This window comes from Crassostrea angulata, chromosome 3 (genome assembly GCF_025612915.1).
Source record: "Crassostrea angulata isolate pt1a10 chromosome 3, ASM2561291v2, whole genome shotgun sequence".
Lineage (NCBI taxonomy): Eukaryota > Metazoa > Mollusca > Bivalvia > Ostreida > Ostreidae > Magallana > Magallana angulata.
Genome location: NC_069113.1, coordinates 5,434,433 through 5,457,796, shown reverse-complemented (window position 1 = coordinate 5,457,796; position 23,364 = coordinate 5,434,433). Strand labels below are relative to the sequence as shown.

At 33.8% G+C, this 23,364-nt stretch overlaps 2 protein-coding genes across 3 annotated transcripts; one reads left to right on the top strand and one right to left on the bottom strand.

Annotated features, from left to right (window-relative positions):
• Window positions 1-2,894: 2,894 nt before the first annotated feature.
• Window positions 2,895-8,951, bottom strand: LOC128179087 (CCA tRNA nucleotidyltransferase 1, mitochondrial-like). Its single transcript, XM_052846581.1, has 9 exons — window positions 8,788-8,951; window positions 8,233-8,583; window positions 7,970-8,099; window positions 7,604-7,730; window positions 7,252-7,337; window positions 6,745-6,852; window positions 5,943-6,055; window positions 4,297-4,780; window positions 2,895-3,197 (listed from the first exon to the last, which is right to left on the bottom strand). Exons 1-8 carry the CDS (start codon window positions 8,836-8,838, stop codon window positions 4,334-4,336), a joined length of 1,413 nt encoding a protein of 470 aa, XP_052702541.1. The 5' UTR covers window positions 8,839-8,951; the 3' UTR covers window positions 2,895-3,197; window positions 4,297-4,333.
• A 395-nt stretch (window positions 8,952-9,346) lies between these two features.
• On the top strand, window positions 9,347-23,120 carry LOC128175237 (neutral alpha-glucosidase AB-like). Of its 2 annotated transcripts, none has more exons than XM_052840709.1 (22): window positions 9,347-9,383; window positions 12,125-12,220; window positions 12,342-12,584; window positions 12,932-13,099; window positions 14,172-14,229; window positions 14,613-14,718; window positions 15,075-15,171; window positions 15,307-15,408; window positions 15,497-15,575; window positions 16,070-16,243; window positions 16,439-16,500; window positions 16,613-16,690; window positions 16,816-17,018; window positions 17,578-17,801; window positions 17,941-18,037; window positions 18,228-18,388; window positions 18,807-19,056; window positions 19,159-19,235; window positions 19,516-19,704; window positions 19,899-20,008; window positions 20,158-20,255; window positions 20,759-23,120. In XM_052840709.1, exons 1-22 carry the CDS (start codon window positions 9,364-9,366, stop codon window positions 20,869-20,871), a joined length of 2,805 nt encoding a protein of 934 aa, XP_052696669.1. In that variant the 5' UTR covers window positions 9,347-9,363; the 3' UTR covers window positions 20,872-23,120. The 2 variants fall into 2 exon arrangements, with proteins under 2 accessions (XP_052696669.1, XP_052696668.1); XM_052840708.1 differs by having other exon boundaries at window positions 14,118-14,229.
• Window positions 23,121-23,364: the final 244 nt, after the last annotated feature.

Below are 23,364 nucleotides of genomic sequence, written 5' to 3'. Positions count from 1 at the left end.
CATGCAACATTAATAAACAATTTATTATTTTGATATTTTTCTTAATCATTCAGTTGCCCCACTTTGTCGTTCTGACTGCCAACATAAATTTGCCAACATGTAACGGAACTAAATAAGAATTCCAATTTCAAAAACTCATAAAAGCCGCCTTCATGTGATTACCAATTTATATTCTTATGTCGACATGCAACTTATTCATGCTGACATGCACCATATATTTCAAAGCAAATGACACCTTTAGCAAATATATTTTGCGCAAGATTTGTAGCATTTGCTAAACGGTTCCTTGGGAAAGGATCGTAAACGGCTCTGAATAGTTCACTAAGAACTAACACCGACAAATAAAGGCGTTTGCCTTATTGAGCACAAAGTGTTATAAAATTAAGACAAATAATTTCAAATCGCTTATTAACGACGTTGTCGCACTGAGCAGTCGGATTCCACACACGTGCATCTACCTGTGCGCACGTGCTGTATCTAGTCTGATGACAGCGCGGAAGCGACCATGCGGGTAAATATTTAATTGTTATATCGACTGCAGAGAAAAAAGACGATAATTGAGTCACCGGCCCTCCTAAAGAACCATTGGTTTGGATTGTAGAACCGTTAGAGATTTAATGCCGATTATGAGCGGTATTGAGACATTAACGACCCATGGTAATGGCGCCGAGGCTTTACCGGGTAGAATCAGTCCGCGAAATGACCCAATCTCTGATCTCTACATTGTCACATGATTTAGTGGACAGGCGTACAGCGCGAATTTTAATATTCAAATAGGGGCTATTAGCAGTGATTTATTCACAATGACTGCCGGGGAGTTGGCGGTAATTCCGTGTTCAATTAATAGTCATTTAATTGTTATCACTTGTCACTTCTTGGCATCTCTATCACGAAAGTCATTCACAGGTTATAAACTAATCATAATCTATCTATCTATCTATCTATCTATCTATCTATCTATCTATCTATCTATCTATCTATCTATCTATCTATCTATCTATCTATCTATCATCTTTTTATACATTGACCATATACATTTGTATATCAAGAGGCTTGGTGTCTCTACTGATGACCAAGAAAGGGACTGTCTTTGTATTTAAGAGGGCTTGGTTGTCAGGGTCAGTTTTAGCCTGTATTGATATCCTTTAGAAGAATAGCTCTATATAAAAATACAAAAAATACCCTTGGAAGTTTAAGATGTAAAGGACATGGGTTTTTCCCTATTAAATAATTGTTTATAGCTCAAAAAACCATTTCAAAATTTTAGGTAGATCTGGTAGTTAATTTGTTGACCATAGGCCTCCTTAAACCACACTCCACCCAAATCATCCTCTTCCCAATCCGCAGCCAATCTACACTCAATTCAAATCACATTCCACCCAATCAACACTCCTCCTAATCCACACTCCACCCAAACCACACTCCACCTAATCAATACTCCACCCAAACCACACTCCTCCTAATCCAAACTCCACCCAAACCACACTCCTCCTAATCCACACTCCACCCAAACCAAACTCTACCTAATCAACACTCCACCCAAACCACACTCCTCCTAATCTACACTCCACCCAAACCACACTCCACCTAATCAACACCCACCCAAACCACACTCCTCCTAATCCACACTCCACCCAAATCACACTCCACCTAATCCACACTCCTCCTAATCAACACTTCACCTAAACCACACTCCACCCAAACCACACTCCTCCTAATCCACACTCCACCCAAACCACACTCCTCCTTATCCACACTCCACCCAAACCACACTCCACCTAATCAACACTCTACCCAATCCCCACTCACCAAAACTGCACTCCACCCAAACCACACTACATCCAAACTACACTCCACCTAAACCAAAGTCCACCAAAACCACACTTCATCCAATCCACACTCAATCAAAACTGCACTTCACCCAAACCACACTCCACCCAATCCAATATATGTCCTACATAACTCTTTGTCTGATTGTGGAGTTTTGAACCTCAAGGTATAATCAATAATGTACAATAAGTTACAAAAAATCATAGGAAAAACCTCAATACAAAGCTAACAAATAATTTAGACAATTTATTAAGAGGGCTGCATGGATGTGGTCATTCTTGAAACTATATTTATCTCCTTATTAAAGAAGGAGAAAATTGTATAAAGATATTGAAAATATTCAAATTTTAAGCTCAGATATTAGGCATTCTTTCTTACTGAGCAATACTTTATGGCTAAATTATTCATATTTTAAATTTAAAGGTACATCTAATTCTTATGGTTAATTTGTTGAACATCCAGGATAGACTTTTTTGAGATAGATTAAGGTCAGACGACACGTTCCTCAATTTTAGATAACTTTTTCCAGGAATTTGTTAATAGTTTACTACTACTTTGACAAGCTTTCTTGCAAAAAATTAGGGTACCTTACCAGGCATTTCTGCAAAATACTAGAGTTTGCAATTTCCTATACCGGTATACTCTTCTTGAAAATACACTTGGATTGCTGATATAAAAATAAATTCATATACAGCACAGTAAAATTCACTATAATGGAACTCTATCTCAGCCGGGTCGGGGCTTTGAACTCACAACCTCTAAAACCTATATGCTTCTGGCAGTGAGCGGCCACGGTTCTAACCACTCGCCCATCTAGACACATAACCACATTCAACTAAATTTTAATCATTTTTAAAATAATTAATAAATTAATATTTTTTATTGGAACTCTTTATTACGAGGAGATACAAAAAAAATTCTCGAGGAACGTGTCGTCTGACCTTAAACAAAATCATTTATGAATTAATTTAAAAATATACATGTATTAACAATATAGGATCATCTAGTAAAATCATAGTAAAATCATAGTAAAATCATAGTAAATACAAGTATTTTGTGTATATCAATGAATTAAATTGATAGAGATATTGTTAATAAGATTCAAATGATCAAAGAAAGACAACTTCAGCAATACAATGAACTCAAAAATATAAAATGTGAGACAACTGGATTTAAGGGGGGAAATCCAACAATTTCAAAATAAATACAAAATATAACTCCATTGTTGGAATGTAAATAATATATACTATTATTTATATTGATTTATCATTATTACATAAACAATATACTTTTTCTTCCCTCAATTTATTTTTATATTTTATAATGTTTAATAGTCAACATATTCACTAATTAAAAGAAAGACAACTCTTAAGGTTCCTCGACACATCAACATTTTATTTTATGGATCGATAGAGAATCTTTTTTGAAACATGATTCCACAAAACAGAGATCAATATCGGCTTTCAGTTATTTTATACGAATTTTTTTGTATTTTTTGAGTGAAATAGGAAAAACTGTTTGGCAGACAAACAGAATATATTAGAGCTTTAAACTTGTTGTCAATTAATGTGTAATATAATTATAAATAAATTCATGCCAAAGATCGTTTGGTCAAGTGTTTAATTTTTTAATTAAAAAAATATTTCTGAAAATCAAAATTGTAATTCTTTAATGTCTTTTTAATCTATGGATAAAATTTTAAAAATAACATATAGTCACATAAACTATTTACAAAACAATGATATTTTACAAAAAAATTGAAATGAAAATGCGAAATTTTAGAAAAATTGCTATTTATCAAATTTTAACCGATCCCGATTGAAAAAAAAACTGATCCCGATCAGAATTATTTTAAAATTGAAATTTTACGAATAAACTGCAGTTTTTTTCTAAGTAATTGATATAAATTATAAAGTTAGTAAATGACGAAACAATTTTACAGCTAAACAACCTGAAATTTTTGCAAAATTCTGATTCATTCTAACTTTATGTGATTTAGTTCGGGATCAGTTTAATTACAATCGGGATCGGTTCGATTTTAAAATTTTCCATTTTTTCTTTAATTTCACTATTTGGTTTCAATTTCTTGTTGAAATATGATTGTACAGCAATTGTTAAATGCGAGTAACAGTTTATCTGCAGTTTTTATCCATAGATTTAAAAAATATCTACAATCCTTTTTTTTCATTTTCATAAATATTTTTTTTACAAAAATATTTCAAAGTTTATCTGGCGGTTTTTAATATATATTTATAGATAATTGTTTTGTGCATTAATTGATAACAAATTTTTAGCTGTAATATATCTTGTTCGCAGCTAAAACGATGTTTCCGGTTTCTATCAAAAAATACAAAAAAAATCATATATAATAATTAGAGGCCGATATAGGTGTCATTTTTGTATAATCATTTCTCAAAAATGATTGTTCATCGATCCATCAAATAATGCATTGGTGTGTCGAGCCACCTTAATACACAGTGACATTTTTTCATATGTTTATTTTTTAACTTCTCCTTTTTCTCTTTGGTTTTGGACTCTGTTTCCTTGGATTTAATTTCAGATCTTCAGAAATCTGAGGAACCATATCCAGCAGTTCTTCCTTAGTCAGAGTAAAGTCACTGAACTTCCACCTCTGCCGGACCTCATCAAATGTTTGTTTAAATAAAGGACCTTTTGGAATGTTCATCTTGACCAAATCACTGCCTGTAACTGGTAGTGTGGGGATTGGCCATTTTCTGAATTCTTCCAGAAGATCTGGTTCATTTCTGTATCTTAAAAGTTCACAGATGTTCTCAAATGTCTTTTTATCCTTACCAGTGGTATCAATAAAAAGATATTTACAAAATTTGAGTTTATCTTCTCCCATTGGTGTGTCTCTGTTGTGAATAACAAATATTCCGATATCAAATTCATCATTGGAGAGCTTCAGTCGCTTGTCCAGTTCATACAACTACAACAAAAAAATAGCATAAGTATCATAAGGCCATCATATCATAAAGTGGTATATACGTTATTAACAATTCTTGTGTTAGACTTTTACAAGTACATCATTAAAATTCAATTTATAACTGTTACAGATATGAGAACCACGCAATGTAGGCTTCAAATATCTAATCTCTATGTAATGCTTTATCTTAATTGATATCTAACACTGTCTAAAATTTAAAGAGACAGTACGGTGCATCTTATCAAAAAACCGACTTGAAAAAATTTTCAGATCGGGTTCGTTATTTTTATACTACCGGTACTCATGAATGTATAAACTTTCTCCATGAAATAAATCAAATTGTTTCATTAAAATTAATCATTACGTTTAACCTATCACATATTTACATCGCAACGTGTTGTGGGGTTCAGCCTTCTAGACTATTATGCATGCGTATGTACTGTAAACAAAACACATGCAGGGCTCGCGAAGATTCTCCTGGACATGTTTGTTGATAAAAATATGTTTTTTCTACTATTGTTTAAAATTTTTAAAAAACCACAATTACCGTATTATTTTGTAAGCATGTATTTTTCGTGTTTATCATAGGAGTTGCTACAACCTAAATTCATTTGTGTAAATGAGGCCCCTTGAGGGGTCATTTGACATATTTATGTCTGTTTATTTTAAAATGAACCAAAATTGGTAAACTATTTATAAATTATCGAGTAAGTGACGATGTGTTACGTTTAGAGAGTCCCTTTAACCTCCTATACCATGATGACTGTAGTCGGACGAAGTTCTTGTAGTTTTCAACACGTGTCAATTACTGTCAATCAAAGTCCACGTGGTACAAATAAACGATATAAGGTTATTCCGGTCTGTACGACCATTGAATTTCCGGAAGCTCATAATTACGTTAATTAGGATTTTTGTGTATTTCAACTCATACAATCAACGTTATTTCTTATTTCCTAACGGTACAATGGGTAAATCTGAAGTTATTAACACATGTGTTTTCAGCTGTACTGTCTCTTTAAACAGTTTGTAATGTAAAAAAAATTAAAGGTAAAGACAACAGCGAGGATAAAAACAGTTTGAATTACATGAATATGGTTGTCATATCTGACGTCAATAATTCAAATTTGAAGGGCAACACCTCTTATAAGAATCCATGATGGCTTACCTGATCATCGGTGGACAGCAGGGCAACAACTCTAGACATGACATGGTATGGCTTTCCCTCAGTCACTTCACATACCCTTTTGATCTCCTCCAAATTACATTGATCGGGAAAACCTACAGAAAGTCACTTAAACTTTCAACACAAAAAAATACAGGAGCGTGTTACCAAAAAACACAAAACTTTTACCGGTAATATTCTTGCAGTTTATCTAGTAAGTGCACTGTTTAATGCACAAATTACTTAGATATCATTTATACATGCAAACATTATTTGAAGCATTTGATGATATCAAATAATAAAGACAGATTATGAGTGATGTTTTAGTAACTAAAATGACCAATTATGCAATACACTTTTCCAATGACTATTTCAATATTTAAGTACAATTGCTGAAAATTATATAAATATAAGAAATAAGGAATCATTTTTTGAATATTATGAGGTAATCAAATACAGTCAGGTGTGATCAAATCTACAAGTATCATAATTTCATAAAGCCCTCTGGGATTTATTGGATTCGATCACCCAGACCATATTTGATCACCTCATGATAATTAAATGATGATTCCTTATTAAGTAATTAGAGTTGATGTTTATTCTACATTCCTGTGGTGTTTTGCATCAATATAATAGAAAAATGTGTTCCATTGCCACAAAATGGAAGTTTGTTATCATACAAGAGCAATTAATGGAGTCTTTAATAAAACAAAAGACCTTTGTTGGTTAACTTTAACTGTCAAAAATTGGGCAGCATTAAATAGTCATAGATGAGTTTATAGCAAAGAGCAAGAGTAACTTGTACCTAGGTAGGTGTGAACTCCACAGACTACCATTGTCTCCATCAAACTGGAGGCAAAATTCCCCACTATGATCTTTGACAACTCCATCCAAAGCCGCTCCCCAGAGACCACTGAAATAAATGAAGCCAGTCATCTCAAATACAGTATATAGGCTATTAATGAATGGAGGTCAGATCACTTTATATATTAACTATTACATGTAATACATGTACAATGTAGTATGAAAATGATTCATATCTGATTCAAATACATGTAGTGTGGAATTATTAGTTTTCATGGTGGATCGATCAATTATTTTGGAATTCATGGGTACCTTTCAACCACGAATTAACATCCTCCACGAATTAATTAATTAGGGTCATAAAGTCATATTTACTCTAGTAGGTATGACAAAATACACAAAATTAATATGTTCCCACGAACATTTCAGCAATCCATAAAAATTGGCCACCACAAATTTTAATGATTCCACATTAAAGTATCGAAAAATATATACACTGGTGACCTACTTTGTAACCCATTTGCATTCTGCTTAATTGCTTCTAAAGTCTCTTTTTCATGCACAGTGTTGGAGTCTGCTATTCTTCCGAAAAACCTTTTAAAAAAAGAGTGTCCTAATAAACTTAACATTTTGTCACTGAATGAGTGTCTAACACATCACATCTACAGCAACACATCAAGTTTAAAGACTAATATAACTGTTCCATGAAACCAATGGAAAACGTAAGTCAAGATAATCATAATAAAATACCTAGTATTACATTTTTGCATTTTGAGCCGATATCTAAAAAAGAATTTCATAGTCTTTTCTAGATTTTGAATTTTAATTGATAATGTGGAATGTACCGGTACACTGCTTACCTAAAGTATCTCATTATTCTCAAATAATCCTCCTGTATTCTTTCATTTGGGTTACCAACGAAGCGAATCCTTCTATTTTCCAAATCCTCTTTCCCATTAAAGTAATCATACAACGTCCACTGAAAATCTATGATAATAAAAATTATCCCAGTAATTAAAAGAAGGCCATTTAATCTTCACTAACATGATTCCCATTAGATGAAAATACATTTTATGCAATTTGAACTTTATGGTATAAGTTTAGTTATAATATGGTCATACCATACTATATCTTCCCCTCAACAAGTAGCAATGACTGCCATCAAAATGACTTACTGATTGTGACAATTGTATAACCATTCAGAATTTCACTTTAAAAGATTTTACCCAAAAACATGGCATTGATTGTGAGGTCTCTTCTATTAGCATCGATCTTCCAGTCTGTAGTGAAGGCCACTTCAGCTCTTCTTCCATCTGTCACTACATCAATTCTCAATGTTGTAACCTCAAAATTCTCCTTTAATAACAAACATTCAAAATAAGATCAATTACAGGTAATAGACTGCAAGTCAATAGATTCAAGCTCATGTAATTAAAATACATTTTGCTATAATGTAGATTTCAGATTTATAGACAAGAAATATACATACTTTGTCATCTATTCTTGCTGTAATTGTGCCATGTTTTTCTCCATTCATATTTATCATTCGGATGCCTTCCTTTGTAAACATATCTTTCATTTGACTAGGAGTGGCAGTTGTAGCAAAGTCTATATCATGAGGTGTTTTGTTCATCAAGACATCTCGTACAGCTCCACCTGCAATTCTTAACTCATAGTTGTATTTTTCAAATAAATCACACAATTTTTTCATTTCCGGGGTCATAAGATTATCCAAAATTGGACTTTGTAGACTCATTGTTTTCAAGTTTCCCCTCCACTTTCTTGATAGAGGATAATCCTGATGTTTTCTTAGTTGTATGCAGAAGGGAAGATGTTTCCACTATAAAAAAAAAATAAAATCTGTAAGTATACGGAAATCTGTTAATTCGTCTATGTCTGTTGAACATGTTGTTACATACTTCATACGCATGCACACTCATGTAGTTAGTGCGACCCTAATCAGTGGGATGTAAGAATGTAAAATTGGATAAATTTGAGATTAAAAAAAATCAAACAGGTATATGTGTCAGCAATGTATACTTACCAGATTTTGTCGAGCAAGTTGTCGAGTGAAAAATTGTGTGATAAATAACATCGAAAACAGATTCAAAGAGGTTGCATCAAGAATATCATCAATTTCAATATGCAACAACGTGAAATATCCTCTGATTCAGTGTTACGTTAGGTTTTGAAATACTAACAGCGAAATGCATACGAACTAAACGCACATATGATTCTTCAATTCAGCACCTGACGTTTCGTCCCCTGTGTGATTTCGATCATGGTGCAATACTTTGACTTTACAATATCAAATGTTAAAATAATTCAACTTCAAATAAATTAAAAAAAAAAGAATAGTAAATGACTAAAAATAGAGCTCAATTTGTTAGAGACAGCGTCTCAGTGAAAATAGGATTTAAATAAAGTTTCGCTACCAGAGTGTTTCATACCCTATATTTTCGAAATATTCCAGTAGATGGCAATAATTTGCTTTTATTTTTCATATCTGACGATAGAAAAACGTAAAATTTAAAGAAACACATGTAAAATATTACATTTCTGCTCCCGTCACTAAAAGTGCGAAACTGTGCTAACGAGTTATCTTTGTTAGTGCAGAAAAATGGCAGCCACCACTATCCGGTACGTGTTTCCGATTACTTAATTCAGTGCTTTTCAGCCTTCTAAGCACAAGATTTCAGTTATTTGATATTTTTGGCTGTGAAATATTTTGAATTTTGAAAGTTTGACTTGAATTTATAGTAAGTGTGACTTGCCGATGGGAGGTAATCGATTTCTGGGGACACTTGCGTGTGATTCTCTGGTTGGCTGATTGGCAGTTCGAATTTTCTCGGTTTTTTGTGCTCCTTTTGTCTTCTTTTAAAATTGTGAAACCGTATGATCTAAGTCTGCTACAGACCTACCTGCGTAGCAACGTATAAATGTAATTTTATTTATAGAGAATAATTGTTGTTTAAACATTTTGCTCAAGTCAGTAGAATTTGGTTTGTAATTGAGACATAACTGACACATTGACACAGGTACTTGTTTCTCCCATAAACTTTACCCTATAGCTATATGTAAATGGTGTTACCGTTGGGTCGAATACAGATTTTTAGGGGTTAAACAGGGACAGTAAAGTTTGTTTTTTGTTAAAGAGAGAATAAAATTCATTTGAAACACACACAGTAGGATCCTCCTGCCTACTCAAATCTTAAGCCAGAGATAAACTTAACATCGCATGCTCAGACTTCATTATGACATCATGTTTCAAACATCAAGAAGGTTTTGTCTTCGGAAATAGCTGAAGATCGGTCCATAATTCCGAGAAGTTTTTATTTCTTCATTCAAAGCTTATTAGTTTCATATGTTAACTAATGGAAAGGACTATATATGATAAGGGCCTAAAATGGCCCCCTAAAATGAACATCATCAATTTACTATCATTCTTTGTTTTCTTAGTACAGATATGTATGTGATGTGTTTACATAATATTCATTTTGGTTCAAGTGCCCACAGTTTAGAAATATGACATTGTAAAGATAACCTTTTCCCGCCATTTTTGCATTTTTAGCGTAAAACAGCTTGTTTTCGAGCAGTTTTTCCTTCCGAAAACATAGAGCGCATTCTTGAACAAATAAAATATTTTAATCAGAGATGTATCTAGCCAAGACTAATAAGTGACAAAAAAACTTTCCTTGTTCAAGCATGCGCTCTATATTTCCGATTCGTAAAAAGATAAGAAAAATGTCAATTTTTGGCTGAGTTTGATTGAATAAGAGAAATGGCGTCACTTCTGACGTCATATACTGCCAGTGAGTGCAAATAAATCAAATAAATAGATGAAAAATATATTTTATATAAACTCTTCTAAAAAAATTAGTTAACATTTTATTGTACCCGAAATACTTTAAAAATGGCGAATTATGGGGGCAAAATTTAACTCTTATCATATATAGTTCTTTGGCGACTTTATTCAATATCTAAAATATTGGTTCCTCGATGTTTTATTTTTCCATCTAATAATTTGATTTGACAGCCATGAAACTAGTCATATATCTTACTTAAAGCACTGTTAATCTTATCTGGTTTGCATATTAATATTATAGTCAGTTTTTTTTTATTTAAATTACTTTTGATTGAACCTTAGAAAGTATTTTATCAAGTTTAGGGACAAAAAACATCAACAAGCGTGAATCATTTAATGATGAAGTTAACTTTGTCAAACAAAATGGCTGCCATAAGGTGGCACCCAGGGGATGGAAGAAATTGTTTTAGCCTTTAGTACCTCTGATTCAACTTTCATCTTTCACCAGTTTCTTATAAATATGTGTTACCATTAAGCCTGGCTTTGCAAGGCAACCTTTGACACTGACTGCGCTTGGTAATAAGACATTTAAATTCTTTAGACACATTGGAAAGTTTTTTTTATATAGTTTAGGGGCAGAGCAGTTATTTAACGATCCAGTTAACTTTTTTAAACAAATGGCAGCCAATATGGCAGCATCCAGGTATTAAGAGAATTTGTCTGCTAGTGCCCCTCATTCAGCTTTCATATTTCACTGATTTTCTTGTGTATACGTGTTACCTTGCTTGACTTAATGGTCTTGGCCGCCTATGCTTGGTATAATGATAGTACATGTATATGGTATCTATCTCTGAATTCCATGAAAATCCTGTGCCAGGTGTGCCTCCCTGTCAAGAATTACCATAATTTTTGCTTTTAATGGACAAGCAGCAGACAAGTGTTTAGTACATGTACAATTTTTGTTGTTGACAAAAATATATCTACTAAATCATATATGGCATGCATGTCTTTATTTTCCCTACCTGTGTTAACAATGTTGAATCATTGCTGATTGCTCGCTGACTGGAGAAGATATTTCACGCCACGAAACGCACAAAATTTAGAAATCTATTCATCAATTCTTACAAGCTACCAGAATTCATAAACAAAATCAACAATTTTTTTGGTAGAACACCTTATTAAGCAGTAGGTTAAGTGATAATTCAATTTTTTTTAAAACAAGAAATCAATGTGTCAATAGATTTATTAAACAAAGTATAACTGTCACTGTCAGGTTAAATCAGGAAAATGATAGTTGAAGACATTTGGTACAAACATGGTACTTATTGTTGGCTGAAACTAAAAAAAAAAAGATTCCAAAATTTTAACTTTGGTCTAGAGATTTGCTCCCTTCCAGTCTTTGGACTTCCCAATGTCTAGAACTTCCAGGCCTTGAGGAAACCCCCAACTTGATGAGGAATCTTGGTTGAAAACACTGCCTTACTTTTAGTATAGTCTTATCAGGTTTTTATCTTGAATGCCCCAGGTGTTCAAAACTTATGATTATTTGGAGATAATTTGTATGTTAAAATTACAGGTTGTCATACTACCTTTGCTGTTTGTTGCTGATAGTGCAGGTGCACTCAGTCAACAGGGACAACTTTAAAACATGTGACCAAAGTGGATTTTGCAAGTAAGAAATCAATTGAGAATAAGTAATTCATTTATTTTAAGATAAATGATTACTACTAAACGAATGAATTCAAGAACTTTGTCATGATATTAAAAAACAATTTTTCCAATTATTTTTCCAGGCGTCATCGTAGCATGCAACCAGGGAACAGCCCATACATAGTGTTAATGGACTCTCTTAAAATATCCTCATCTCAAATCAGTGTTCAGTTGCTTAATACCAAAACTAATGTTAGGCTAGTTCTAGACTTGTATGGATTACAAGGAAATACAGCAAGAGTGAAAATTAATGAGCTGGAGCCATTAAAGCCTCGTTATGAAATACCTGTTGGGGACGTTCTTATTGGTGAACCCAAGCAACAAGAGTAAGTTTTACAAGGAATTAAAGAAACTTTATCAAAATAGAAGTTTTACGGTGCATGTCTCTTTTTTTGCCTTATTCCATCATCTATATATACTCAGGTGTCTTATCATTTTTAGGTCTAAAAAAATCTGGATCTCTATCTTAATTTCTCCAGTGTTTATCTTTTTACAAGTGATTTTGTGATTTTTGAGTGTGAGTGTGTTTGAAATAAAAAAGAGTATTAAATATAGTTTCAAATTTGTCATAATGGACTACATGTGTATTGTCAATGCTGAAATAATTCCTCAAGACTGATACATTAACTGAGGTTTATCAAATTTAATAAAATGTCCTCTTTAATTTTTTCAGCCTGAAGGTTTTAGACAAAGGTGCTGGGAGTATAACACTAGGGCTAGAAGATAATAAGATCGTTGTTAGCTACTCTCCATTCCGTATCGACTTTGTCTCGGGAGAAGAGCCGGTAGTCAGCATCAATGCCCAGGGACTGCTCAAGTTTGAACACTTCAGGAAGAAGCCGTAAGTTTGCCATACCTTATTTCAATAGTTCATATAGTTATATGAATGGAACAAAACAATTAGATGTTAGACAGATTTGCTGTAATAGATATATCAGTATCACAACATGATTGTGTTGGATAAGTATACAGAAAGTTAAAAAAATAAATACAGGTATTTGTGAATTTGTGCATTTTGAAAACTACTGGTATGAAGATATTTGAAATTTTCTGTTTTGATATCTTTAGAGATTAGTTGAAATGAGCATGTGAGAGATGATAATTTTTCTGTTAACTTTATAATTATCAAATTTTTACATAATCTTTCAACTAACACATTTCACATTGACATATTCAAATCATTTTTATTTGTTCTCTGTTTAAAAACAGTGCTATATTTAACTTTTTAAAAACATACATTAGTGTATGCACTGAAAACATCCTGCTGTGCATGTTTAAAACTTATATGTACAATATATTCATACTAACCAGGGCATAATCCATTTGGTTACTTGATTTTCATTGTATCCAATTTTGTTGCAACATGAAATTCAAAATATAACATTAGAAACACTGTTTCTAAGAAATAGACAAGCTAAATGTCATATGTTTTGTATAGTAAAGGAATATTTTATCGGTACTGTCTAAAAGAGGAATCTAAAAACTCTGAAACAGTGTCATCACTAAAAGAGATTTACAATTTTAGTGGCATATATTTAATATGTGTTGTTATAGAATATTTGTAAAATAGTCCTCAAAAGGGTTATATAGAAACTGTATAGAACTGTATTTTCAATTTATTATTAAATTATTCACATTTTTAAACGTTTCAGAAAAAAATTATTTCTTCCAAAAAATAAACCCATTTCAAGTTTTAAAAAAAACCAGACATAAAATATCCTGATCCCTATGCATGCTTATGATTGAATTGTTGGGATTCAAAGTGAGTGTTTGTAACACCTGTGTGCCAGTGTTTAGATGACTGTGTGGCTAGTCGCATGCTTTGGTGGCCAGTCGTCAGTAGACTCTCTCTTGTCTAGGGGCTGGGTCGACAAGCTGACTTCTGTATTCTCATGGTTTTCCGAACCTTTCAGAGAGGCTCAGCCCGAGGAACAAGCACCAGCAAATCCTATAGAGGGGGAGGAGAAAAAGGTCGGTACATGATGTACTGTAGATTCCTAATTTTTCATTAGTAAATAATTCCACAATTCAGCCATTCTGTATCAATTCACTAGAATGTAAAAACTTGGAACGCTGAACTTTTATTATGAATTTATATTGTTAACAACTGTCAAAAAAATAATAGTGAGATTCAAAAATCTGCAAGGGTTGCTTTTTGGGATATGATGGAGTATAGAAGTGTTAAAAGTACTAACAAGGGAAGGAAAAATTTAGATTAGAACATTCTCAGAATGTTAACTTTCTTTATCGAAGATTTGTTTATTCTATGTTTCTTGAGTAAATACCGATAATTGCATCTCTCGGTAGGTTTTACTATGTTGTTATTGTTATATTAATTTTTTGCGTGGTTTAAGGAGGAGGAAGGAGAGAAGAAGGAAGAAGAGAAGAAGCCAGACAATGAGGAAGAGCCTGGATTGTGGGAGGAAACCTATAAATCATTTCATGATCCCAAGCCTAATGGTATATAAACATCTCGGATATCTCTAGATTGACTTTGGGTTAATGTAAATTAACTTTTATTCAAATCATGAGAGTGTCATTGCCCTCATTGTCAAACCTTCCATTTAATGTCTCTTGTAATTGATAACATCTTGAGCTTTGGTTGTAAAAATTCTTTGTCACCATGAACAATTTTGTTAATGGTTACATGCAAAATCAAGCGTCACAATTAAATAAAGGTTTACAGTTTTATGTTAATTGGTTATCTGACAAGGTTTTTATACCTTTATTTAAAGAACCATCCCTCCATACAGCTAGTATTAGAAATATAGTGTAGGTTTTAAAATATGCTCTAAGCCTTTGTTCTCTGACCCTAGGTCCAGCTTCTGTAGGAATCGATGTTTCATTTCCGGGGTTTGAGAACGTGTATGGCATTCCAGAGCACGCTGAGAGTATGGCACTAAAAACCACCAAGTAAGTTCTTGGTTCAGCTGTTCATGTATATCTAAGTAATGTTCCAAAGAAGTGTCAGACTTTTTTGTGAAAATTTTGATTTTCTTTTCAAAAGCATTTTTTGGTTTATGTGTAAGTTGATTTTGCTTGTTACAGAGACACGGATCCTTACCGTCTGTTTAATCTGGATGTGTTTGAGTACGAGCTCTACAATCCCATGGCTCTCTACGGCTCGGTACCCGTCATGTGGGCTCACAAGTAAGTACAGACTGTTAGAATTATATATAGCTATATGAAAAAGTAACAAAGAGAAAATTAAATAATGTGATTTTTTTCTCTTAACCAGTGAGAAGAGCACTGTTGGAATTTATTGGAACAATGCTGCTGAGACTTGGATAGACATCAGATCAACCACGGCAGACAAGGTAATTAGGCAGAACTCATACTCAGAAAGGTGCAGTTAAAGTCACTGATTTTTCTCTCTAAAGATGAAAACATGTTGCTTTGTGGTTGGTCTGTTGGTAGACCTGCCTGTGGGATGTCCAGTCAGTATCTTGAGATCCATTGCTCCAAAGTTTGACCATGACACACAAATGATGTTCATTGAATTACAGGGCAAAGGTCACTTGATTTACCAATATTTATGTGAAGTTTTGCTTGACCAATATCTCAAGTGTCAAATACTTGACAGTCATCAGACTGCATACAAATGCCGGCCTCAATCATATGGTTTCTAATGTCAAAGGCCACAAGACTTGAGCTTTCACCAACTTAAAATATCATTAAACCAGTATCTTTGAAAATAGAATGTTTGTTTTGATTTGTATTACTGACTTCATTTGGTTAACTTTGTACAATTTTCATGATTGCATAATTACATGCTACTTTTTATTTATAACCTCCATTGGTTATTTTGTAGAACTTCTTTTCCAAGATTGCTGACCTCGTTAAGGGAAACACAGAGATGGCTCAGATGGACACACACTGGTTCTCAGAGAGCGGTGTGGTTGACATCTTTGTCATGCTTGGACCCCGCCCCAAGGACGTGTTCAAACAGTACGCAGCTCTGACAGGATCCACTGAACTCCCGCCGGTAGGTGGCGCCTTCTGTACTGATTTATGGAACCAGACATAGAGAGATTTTATGACGTCAAATATTAAAAAGAGTCTGAAAGATGATAAAACTCAAAATAATCAGTTGTCATTCAGTGAAAAAATGAAACCAAAAGTTGAAATCTGAAATTCAAAACCCTTTAAGTTAAATAAGTATAATTCCTCTGTTTTTCAGCTTTTTGCAATTGCATATCATCAGTGTAGATGGAATTACAATGACCAAGATGATGTCAAAAAGTGAGTATTCCCAGTACTCATGTGTATCAGCAAGTTTTATCTGTGGTGATGCCGTTATGTTAGAATTAGGGATTAAATTGAGAAAAAATGACTCTATGCTCCTGTCTTGCAGTGTGGATGCCAACATGGATTCATTTGACATCCCATATGATGTCATATGGTTAGATATTGAACACACAAATGGCAAAAGGTGGGTGCAAGTTTGAATGAAGAAAGTTTGATATTTCAGATAAAAATTGTCCAAAACTTGCTTTGACTATGAATGGCATTCAGATTTAACAATTAATCCATTTTATTTACCCCAACTTGTTACAGATATTTTACCTGGGATGCACACAAGTTCCCTTCATCTAAAGACATGATAAATGGCGTGGCTGTGAAAGGCAGGAAAATGGTCACCATTGTGGACCCCCATTTAAAGAGAGACGACAATTATAACGTGTACACAGACGCCAAGAACAGAGACATGATGGTTAAAGGAGGAGGCGGGGAAGAATACGAGGGCTGGTGCTGGCCAGGTAAAGAATCTGGGAAAGAAAAACATTTAGAAAATAGTTTAAAAGGGGTCTAATATATATATGTGTATTGGGGAGTAGGGGAGCTAAACCATTTGATACAGTGACATTTAAAAGACAGTTGGAAAGGGTCTAGAGTACATGTTTACCTGTATTAAGTTAGTAAGTGATCTAAATAGTTTAATAGAAGGACATTTAGAAGACCTTCAAAATATACTGAAGGGTTAGGGGATCTTAACATTTTACTGGATGAGTATTTCGAAAGACAGTTTGGATCTAATGTATGCAGGGGAGTAGGAGGTCCAAGCAATTTAATGGAGGTACATTGATAAGACAGCTGGAACAGTACAAGGGGTCCACATGATACTGAGGCCTGCATGATACTGAGGCTGTCTGTAGGTAGCTAGAGAATGTAAACATTACTGCAGAGAGCAAGAAGGGAGTTTTTTGGTGTGTAGTACACATTGTTGAGGTAGATCTTTTGTTAAAGTGTAAAATTTAGCAATGATTACCCTTGTTCATGTACAACCATTTCTTATACCATTCTATGTTTTCATGTAAGGTTCCTCAAGTTGGCCAGACTTTATCAACCCTGAGGTCAGAAACTGGTGGGCCTCCAAGTTCCAGTACTCTGAGTACGGTGGTAGCACGCCAGATCTTTACATCTGGAACGACATGAACGAGCCTTCCGTGTTCAACGGACCGGAAATAACCTTCCACAAGGACGTACAACATTATGGAGGGACTGAAAACAGAGATGTACACAACTTGTACGGATTTTATGTGGTATGGGTTTATATACATGTACATGTAAAATTGTAAATATAACTTGGAAGTTAAACTAAAAAACAAAAAGTTTACAATCAATATGAACTGAAAGAAACCTAGGAAAAACACTTAAACTGTACTTGAATTTATTTTACAGCAAAAAGCTACAGCTGAGGGTATTTTGATGAGATCCAACAACGAGCAGAGACCTTTCGTCTTGACCAGGGCCTTCTTTGCTGGTTCTCAAAGATTTGGTATGCATTTTGGGACACTGGGTTATTTCAATAAAACAAAAATTGTACATTACATTAACCATTATAAGAGGAATTGCTACATGTATATACATTAACTGATACATGTACATGTATATACAGTGTTAATTGCATGAGTCACTTAGCAATATCTGAACAGTGATGGCTGTGACAAGCTTTGGTTTTGTTGCAGGGGCGGTATGGACCGGTGACAACATGGGGGAATGGTCTCACCTCAAAGTAAGCAACCCTATGCTGCTGACCCTCAATCTGGCAGGAATCACTTTCTCGGGGGCCGATGTCGGCGGCTTCTTCAGGAATCCAGACCATGAGCTTCAGACTCGCTGGTATCAGGTAACAGCTCACAGATTTCTTCTTTACGGGTAGCATAGGAATTGCATACTCTGGAATCATCATGATTTACTTACCGGTACTGTGGAATCATCATTTTTTGTAGTTACTAAGTACTTGGGGATTGTATAGGGAAATGTACCACTTGCCAATGATTTTACAACCCATGAATTTGTACTTGTATGCACAGAATGTATGCACAGACACTATTTTTCTAACTAGAAGAATTATCTACAATGATAAAATATTCCCACAAAATTGTAAATTTGTACATTCCACAAATAATTAAAAAGTCCACAGTATGTATCTCAACAAATTTTATGCTGAAGTGCATGCTTTTAATACAATAATTTGTCTTTAAGTTAGTACTAGTTTTTATTGGTGTTTCTTTTATTCGCATATCAACATCTCTCTCCTGCAGGCTGGATCTTTCCAACCTTTCTTTAGAGCACACGCCCACATTGACACAAAGAGGCGTGAGCCCTTCCTCCTACCGGAGGAGAACATGAAGATTGTACGAGAAGCCATCCGTAAGCGGTATACTTACCTCCCCTTCTGGTACACTCTCTTCTACCATGGATTCCGCAGTGGTGAGACAGTGATGAGTCCATTGTGGGTGACATACCCCGAGGATAAGAGCACGTTTGAAATGGACGATGAGTATTTGTTAGGTAAGACAAAAGTTTTTAGGTGGAAGGATTTATTTACAAAGGCTTCAGATGAAATCATTTACAATTTGCCTTGTTACTGTAATTACTACTTTCTTTGTTTAGGATCATCTCTGTTGGTTAAACCAATCACAGAGCAAGGATCTGTAGGAACAAGTGTTTATTTCCCGGGCAAGGATGAAGTAAGTTTTAGAATCAATACAGACTGTTTTTCAAAACATGTGTACTTGGTTGATAGGAAATTCATACCCTTTTATTTTACATATATGATACATGTATCAACATAAATGTACTAAGTCTTGTTTATTAAAAGGCTCTCTATAATGTGTTTGTTAATCACTACATGTACTACAATAGATCTAATCTCAGTACATGTGTTATTGATATTGGAGGAAGAAGTTGAATGATTGTACGTACATCTAAGTGCTTTGGTCTAATATTAAATAATTGCTTGGATTACAGGTATGGTACGACATTGACACTTACCAGAGTTACGCTGGTTCACAGAACACCTACGTTAACGCCCCTCTAGATAAGATTCCAGTCTTTCAGCGGGGTGGATCCATTGTACCTCGTAAGATGAGAGTGCGGAGGTCCTCTTCTCTTATGGCTAGCGATCCTTTCACTTTGATCATCTGTCTAGATAAACAGGTATAAAACTCAAGCTACAATATATGTTGCTAAAAATTCCATGGAAAATTTCCTACATGTACAGAACCTGGCCATAAGTTTGTCTTTAAAATGGCTTGTGATATGTAATGTGAGAAACTAAGTTCTTACACCCAAAATTTGAAAAGTACTTACCACTCTGTTGATTTATTGAGTTCATTGTATGATTCATTTAGGGTGAAGCCTCCGGAGACTTGTATGCTGATGATTATAAATCATTCGCTTATAGAAGAGGAGAATACATTCACCGAACATTTAGCTTCAAAAATAATATATTACAAAGCAGGTAAGCTAAGTTTGAGACTTTTTCAGTGCTCCAGTGCCATTTAATTGTTTAACTGTAACCTTTATATATACACATTTGAATTCTTCATTTTAATAATGTAAGAGTGATGTTAAAAAGTGTTATAAACAATGTTCCACACTTTCTTTTAGTAATGCAGATCCTAGTGGAAAAGGGTCTACTAAGGAATGGGTAGAAAAACTAATCATAGTGGGTTATCCTAAAGCTGCCACAAGTGTCCATATCACAGGTCAGTCCCATATACAGTGCTGTATACATATCAAAATAAAATCATGTGGTGATATAGTACTGTTTACATATTACAGGTTAAATCTCATATACCGGTACATGTAGTACCATTACGTTTTACATGTAAAATAGTTCAAGATACTCTTTACATTTTGTATTTACAAGATAGATGGGTAGGTACATGTATAAACAATATGGATAATACACTTATTAGATTAAGAAATGGATATAAAGCAGAGTTTTGTAATGGTTGGTATACAGTAAACATATTTTGTGTGTACGATAATTGGTGTAAAATAGTTTTTTAACAAGTTGGAGTGGATTTGAATTAGCGTATTCCTGAATGTGACTATTCTTAAACATATATGCATAGCGATGTACTGGATTTAGAGGAAGCCGCTTTTTGCCAAAAACGCTCAATAGACCACTGAGCCAAATTTGATATGTTTCCAGTATGTACAGTTGGTGGCTAGTTGTCAAAATGTATGTTGTTGTTATTTTCAGTTGATGGCAATTCACAGTCTCTACATCACAGCTATGATAGTAACAGCCGAGTGTTGACCGTCAGAAAGCCCGAGGTCAACATCGCCAAAGACTTCACCATCACCATTCAGTAATCTTACTCCCTATTGGTCCATGCCACCAACTTAGAGCTAATCAGGAATTGTGTTACATTCAAGCTCTTTAAATTAGATGTTTAATTTTTCTACAGTATTTCATTTCAAATGAAGAAGCAAAAACTATTATGCTTGGTGGGTGTTGAGTTTGTATGATAGTTTGATTTTTTTCTAGGGTCACTGTGTGACTTTTGTTTGAAGATGTACAAAAATCAGGAGAATTATCACTTTCAAAAATTGAGTTGTTATGATGTTAATGGTACATATACGTTGACCATATTTCTTTTGAACATATTTCTCTCTCTCATCCCTGCTCATTAAACTTGAAGTTACTTAATAAAAATGATATTAAATCTATAGGGCTAATGAACATATTGATTTTACAATGAAGTTCACTCAACTGCTTGCCAGTTTTTAGAACAGTGAACATAAAGAATATACATGTATGGTATATTTATTTTTGTAGAACATTCCATGTATTTTACTGTAGATTCTCAATTATTTAAAAGGAATTATTTTTTCTCATAAATTTGCAAGAAACCTCTCATTTGAAATTTTAAATCTTGCTTATACCTACTAATATGCGAGTGTATTATGGTACATTATCAGAGTATTTGTAAATTTCAGTCATATGGTTAGAAGCTGAGGTGCAATTTTGCAAAAGATATTCTAAATAATGATCTACATGTATTGTAATATTAAGGGTACAATATCTCTGTTAAAATCCCAATTGTAGTGTGTACATCTTACACCTGGTCTCCGCCTCACCTGTTCTTTCTTCTTTTTATCTCTTTTTTTCTGTGATACTTTCTGATTTATAATCAAAAGGACATCTGTCAACAGCTTAAGGATCCTTCAAAAAATAGTCTCATTTGTCTGTCCAAAAATCACTGAACAATCAAGGTTTAGTGATTCTCACACATTTTCTGGTAAATACATGTATCTTTGTGATAAGATTTGTTGTTCATTGTATTTAATCACTTGTAAGTCCCATGCCATGCCCTTAATGTTGTGCACAAGACATGAAAAGGTCAGTTTAAAATTTCTTGTTAAGATTGATTTTTCGTGTTTAAAATAGAAAGGAACTACTGTCCAAGCAAGTAAGTGTTGTAAACACCAATATTTTTTTACTAAATAGGAAGATGGAGAAGATGCATTTGTTATAAATGACCAGTAGGATGCTTTCTGTGTTGCTGTGTTAGTGATATTGTTTACAATCTGTGTGAGAGGTAGACATGGCTTACTGTTTGTGCTGTACGTGTTAGCTCACACCAACTTCCGTGTTATCTCAGGTCGGAGAAAAATGGTTGGTTAATTAAAAAAAAATCTAAACAAAACGTATAAAAGACACATTGAAAAAATAAATATGTACTTCTCAATGAAATCAGGTGTATTCCAATTGTGGGTTTTTGCAGTGGTGTTAATAATTTTGTACTAACCCTTTGGTATCTTATATTGTTGTAAACTCAGTGCTTTACTGTTTCCCATTGAAAAAAGTGCTATTTGGATTTGATATCCTTGTTGTATATCTAAGAATGATGTTAATTCGATCTTTGAAATATTCTAGATACCTGTATGTGTAATTATATTTATATGAGAAAGTGAAGACGGCATTATACATGTACAATAAACAATTAGTTCAGTGGAACAGTCATGATTTCATGCCATTATTCTGCTTTTGTAAATTCCATAAACATATTTTCACAAGTTTGAAAGTAAAAAAGAGAATGTGTAATTGTTTTTTGCTGTTTCGAAAATATGGTTTGGTGCATTTTACTTGCTGTTGTATATTTACTTTGTCTAAATTACATGAACTTGTTCGACATGTACTTGTACTTGTGGGAAATTGCAATATACAGTGTACTTTATAATGTCACATTTAAATGTTGGAGATTTTCAAAATAAGTTTTTGGAAGTAAAATAACTGGTTATGTTTATTTAAAAGCAGACAAGCTACATACAGCATGTGGGCTACGTTTGTCGACCTTGGCTTATTGTTGATCGTTACACATAATTACGCATCGAAAAATTAGATTGTGATTGTTTGATACATGTAAATGAATGTCACAAATGTTTTGTCTTTCGCTGTGAGAATATGGGGCTATATGGTCTGATGAATGTGCTACAAGTTGTCATTTTGATCATTTATACATATGAATATGCCATTGTCCCTTTCCTTGAAACCGAAGAAAGAATTTGCAAGTCCAAATCTGATTGATCATTGTTAATAAATTTTAGAAGGAAACCTTTGCTATGTTAAGTATTTTTTCTAGGTCATCTTAGTCTTTAGGGTTAAATGGTCTTATTGATGGGCCAACATTACCGGTACTTGAAATGATGTGATGATCCTATAAGTATATCAAAATTATGTACTTCTTAAGCATTGAATGCTTATTTTTGGATGTCATCGGTCCTATGACACACCCAGCGGTGCAGACAAATTGAATACCGCCCGTTAAGGGGGATGTGCAGCCATCTTGTAAATTTCAGGAT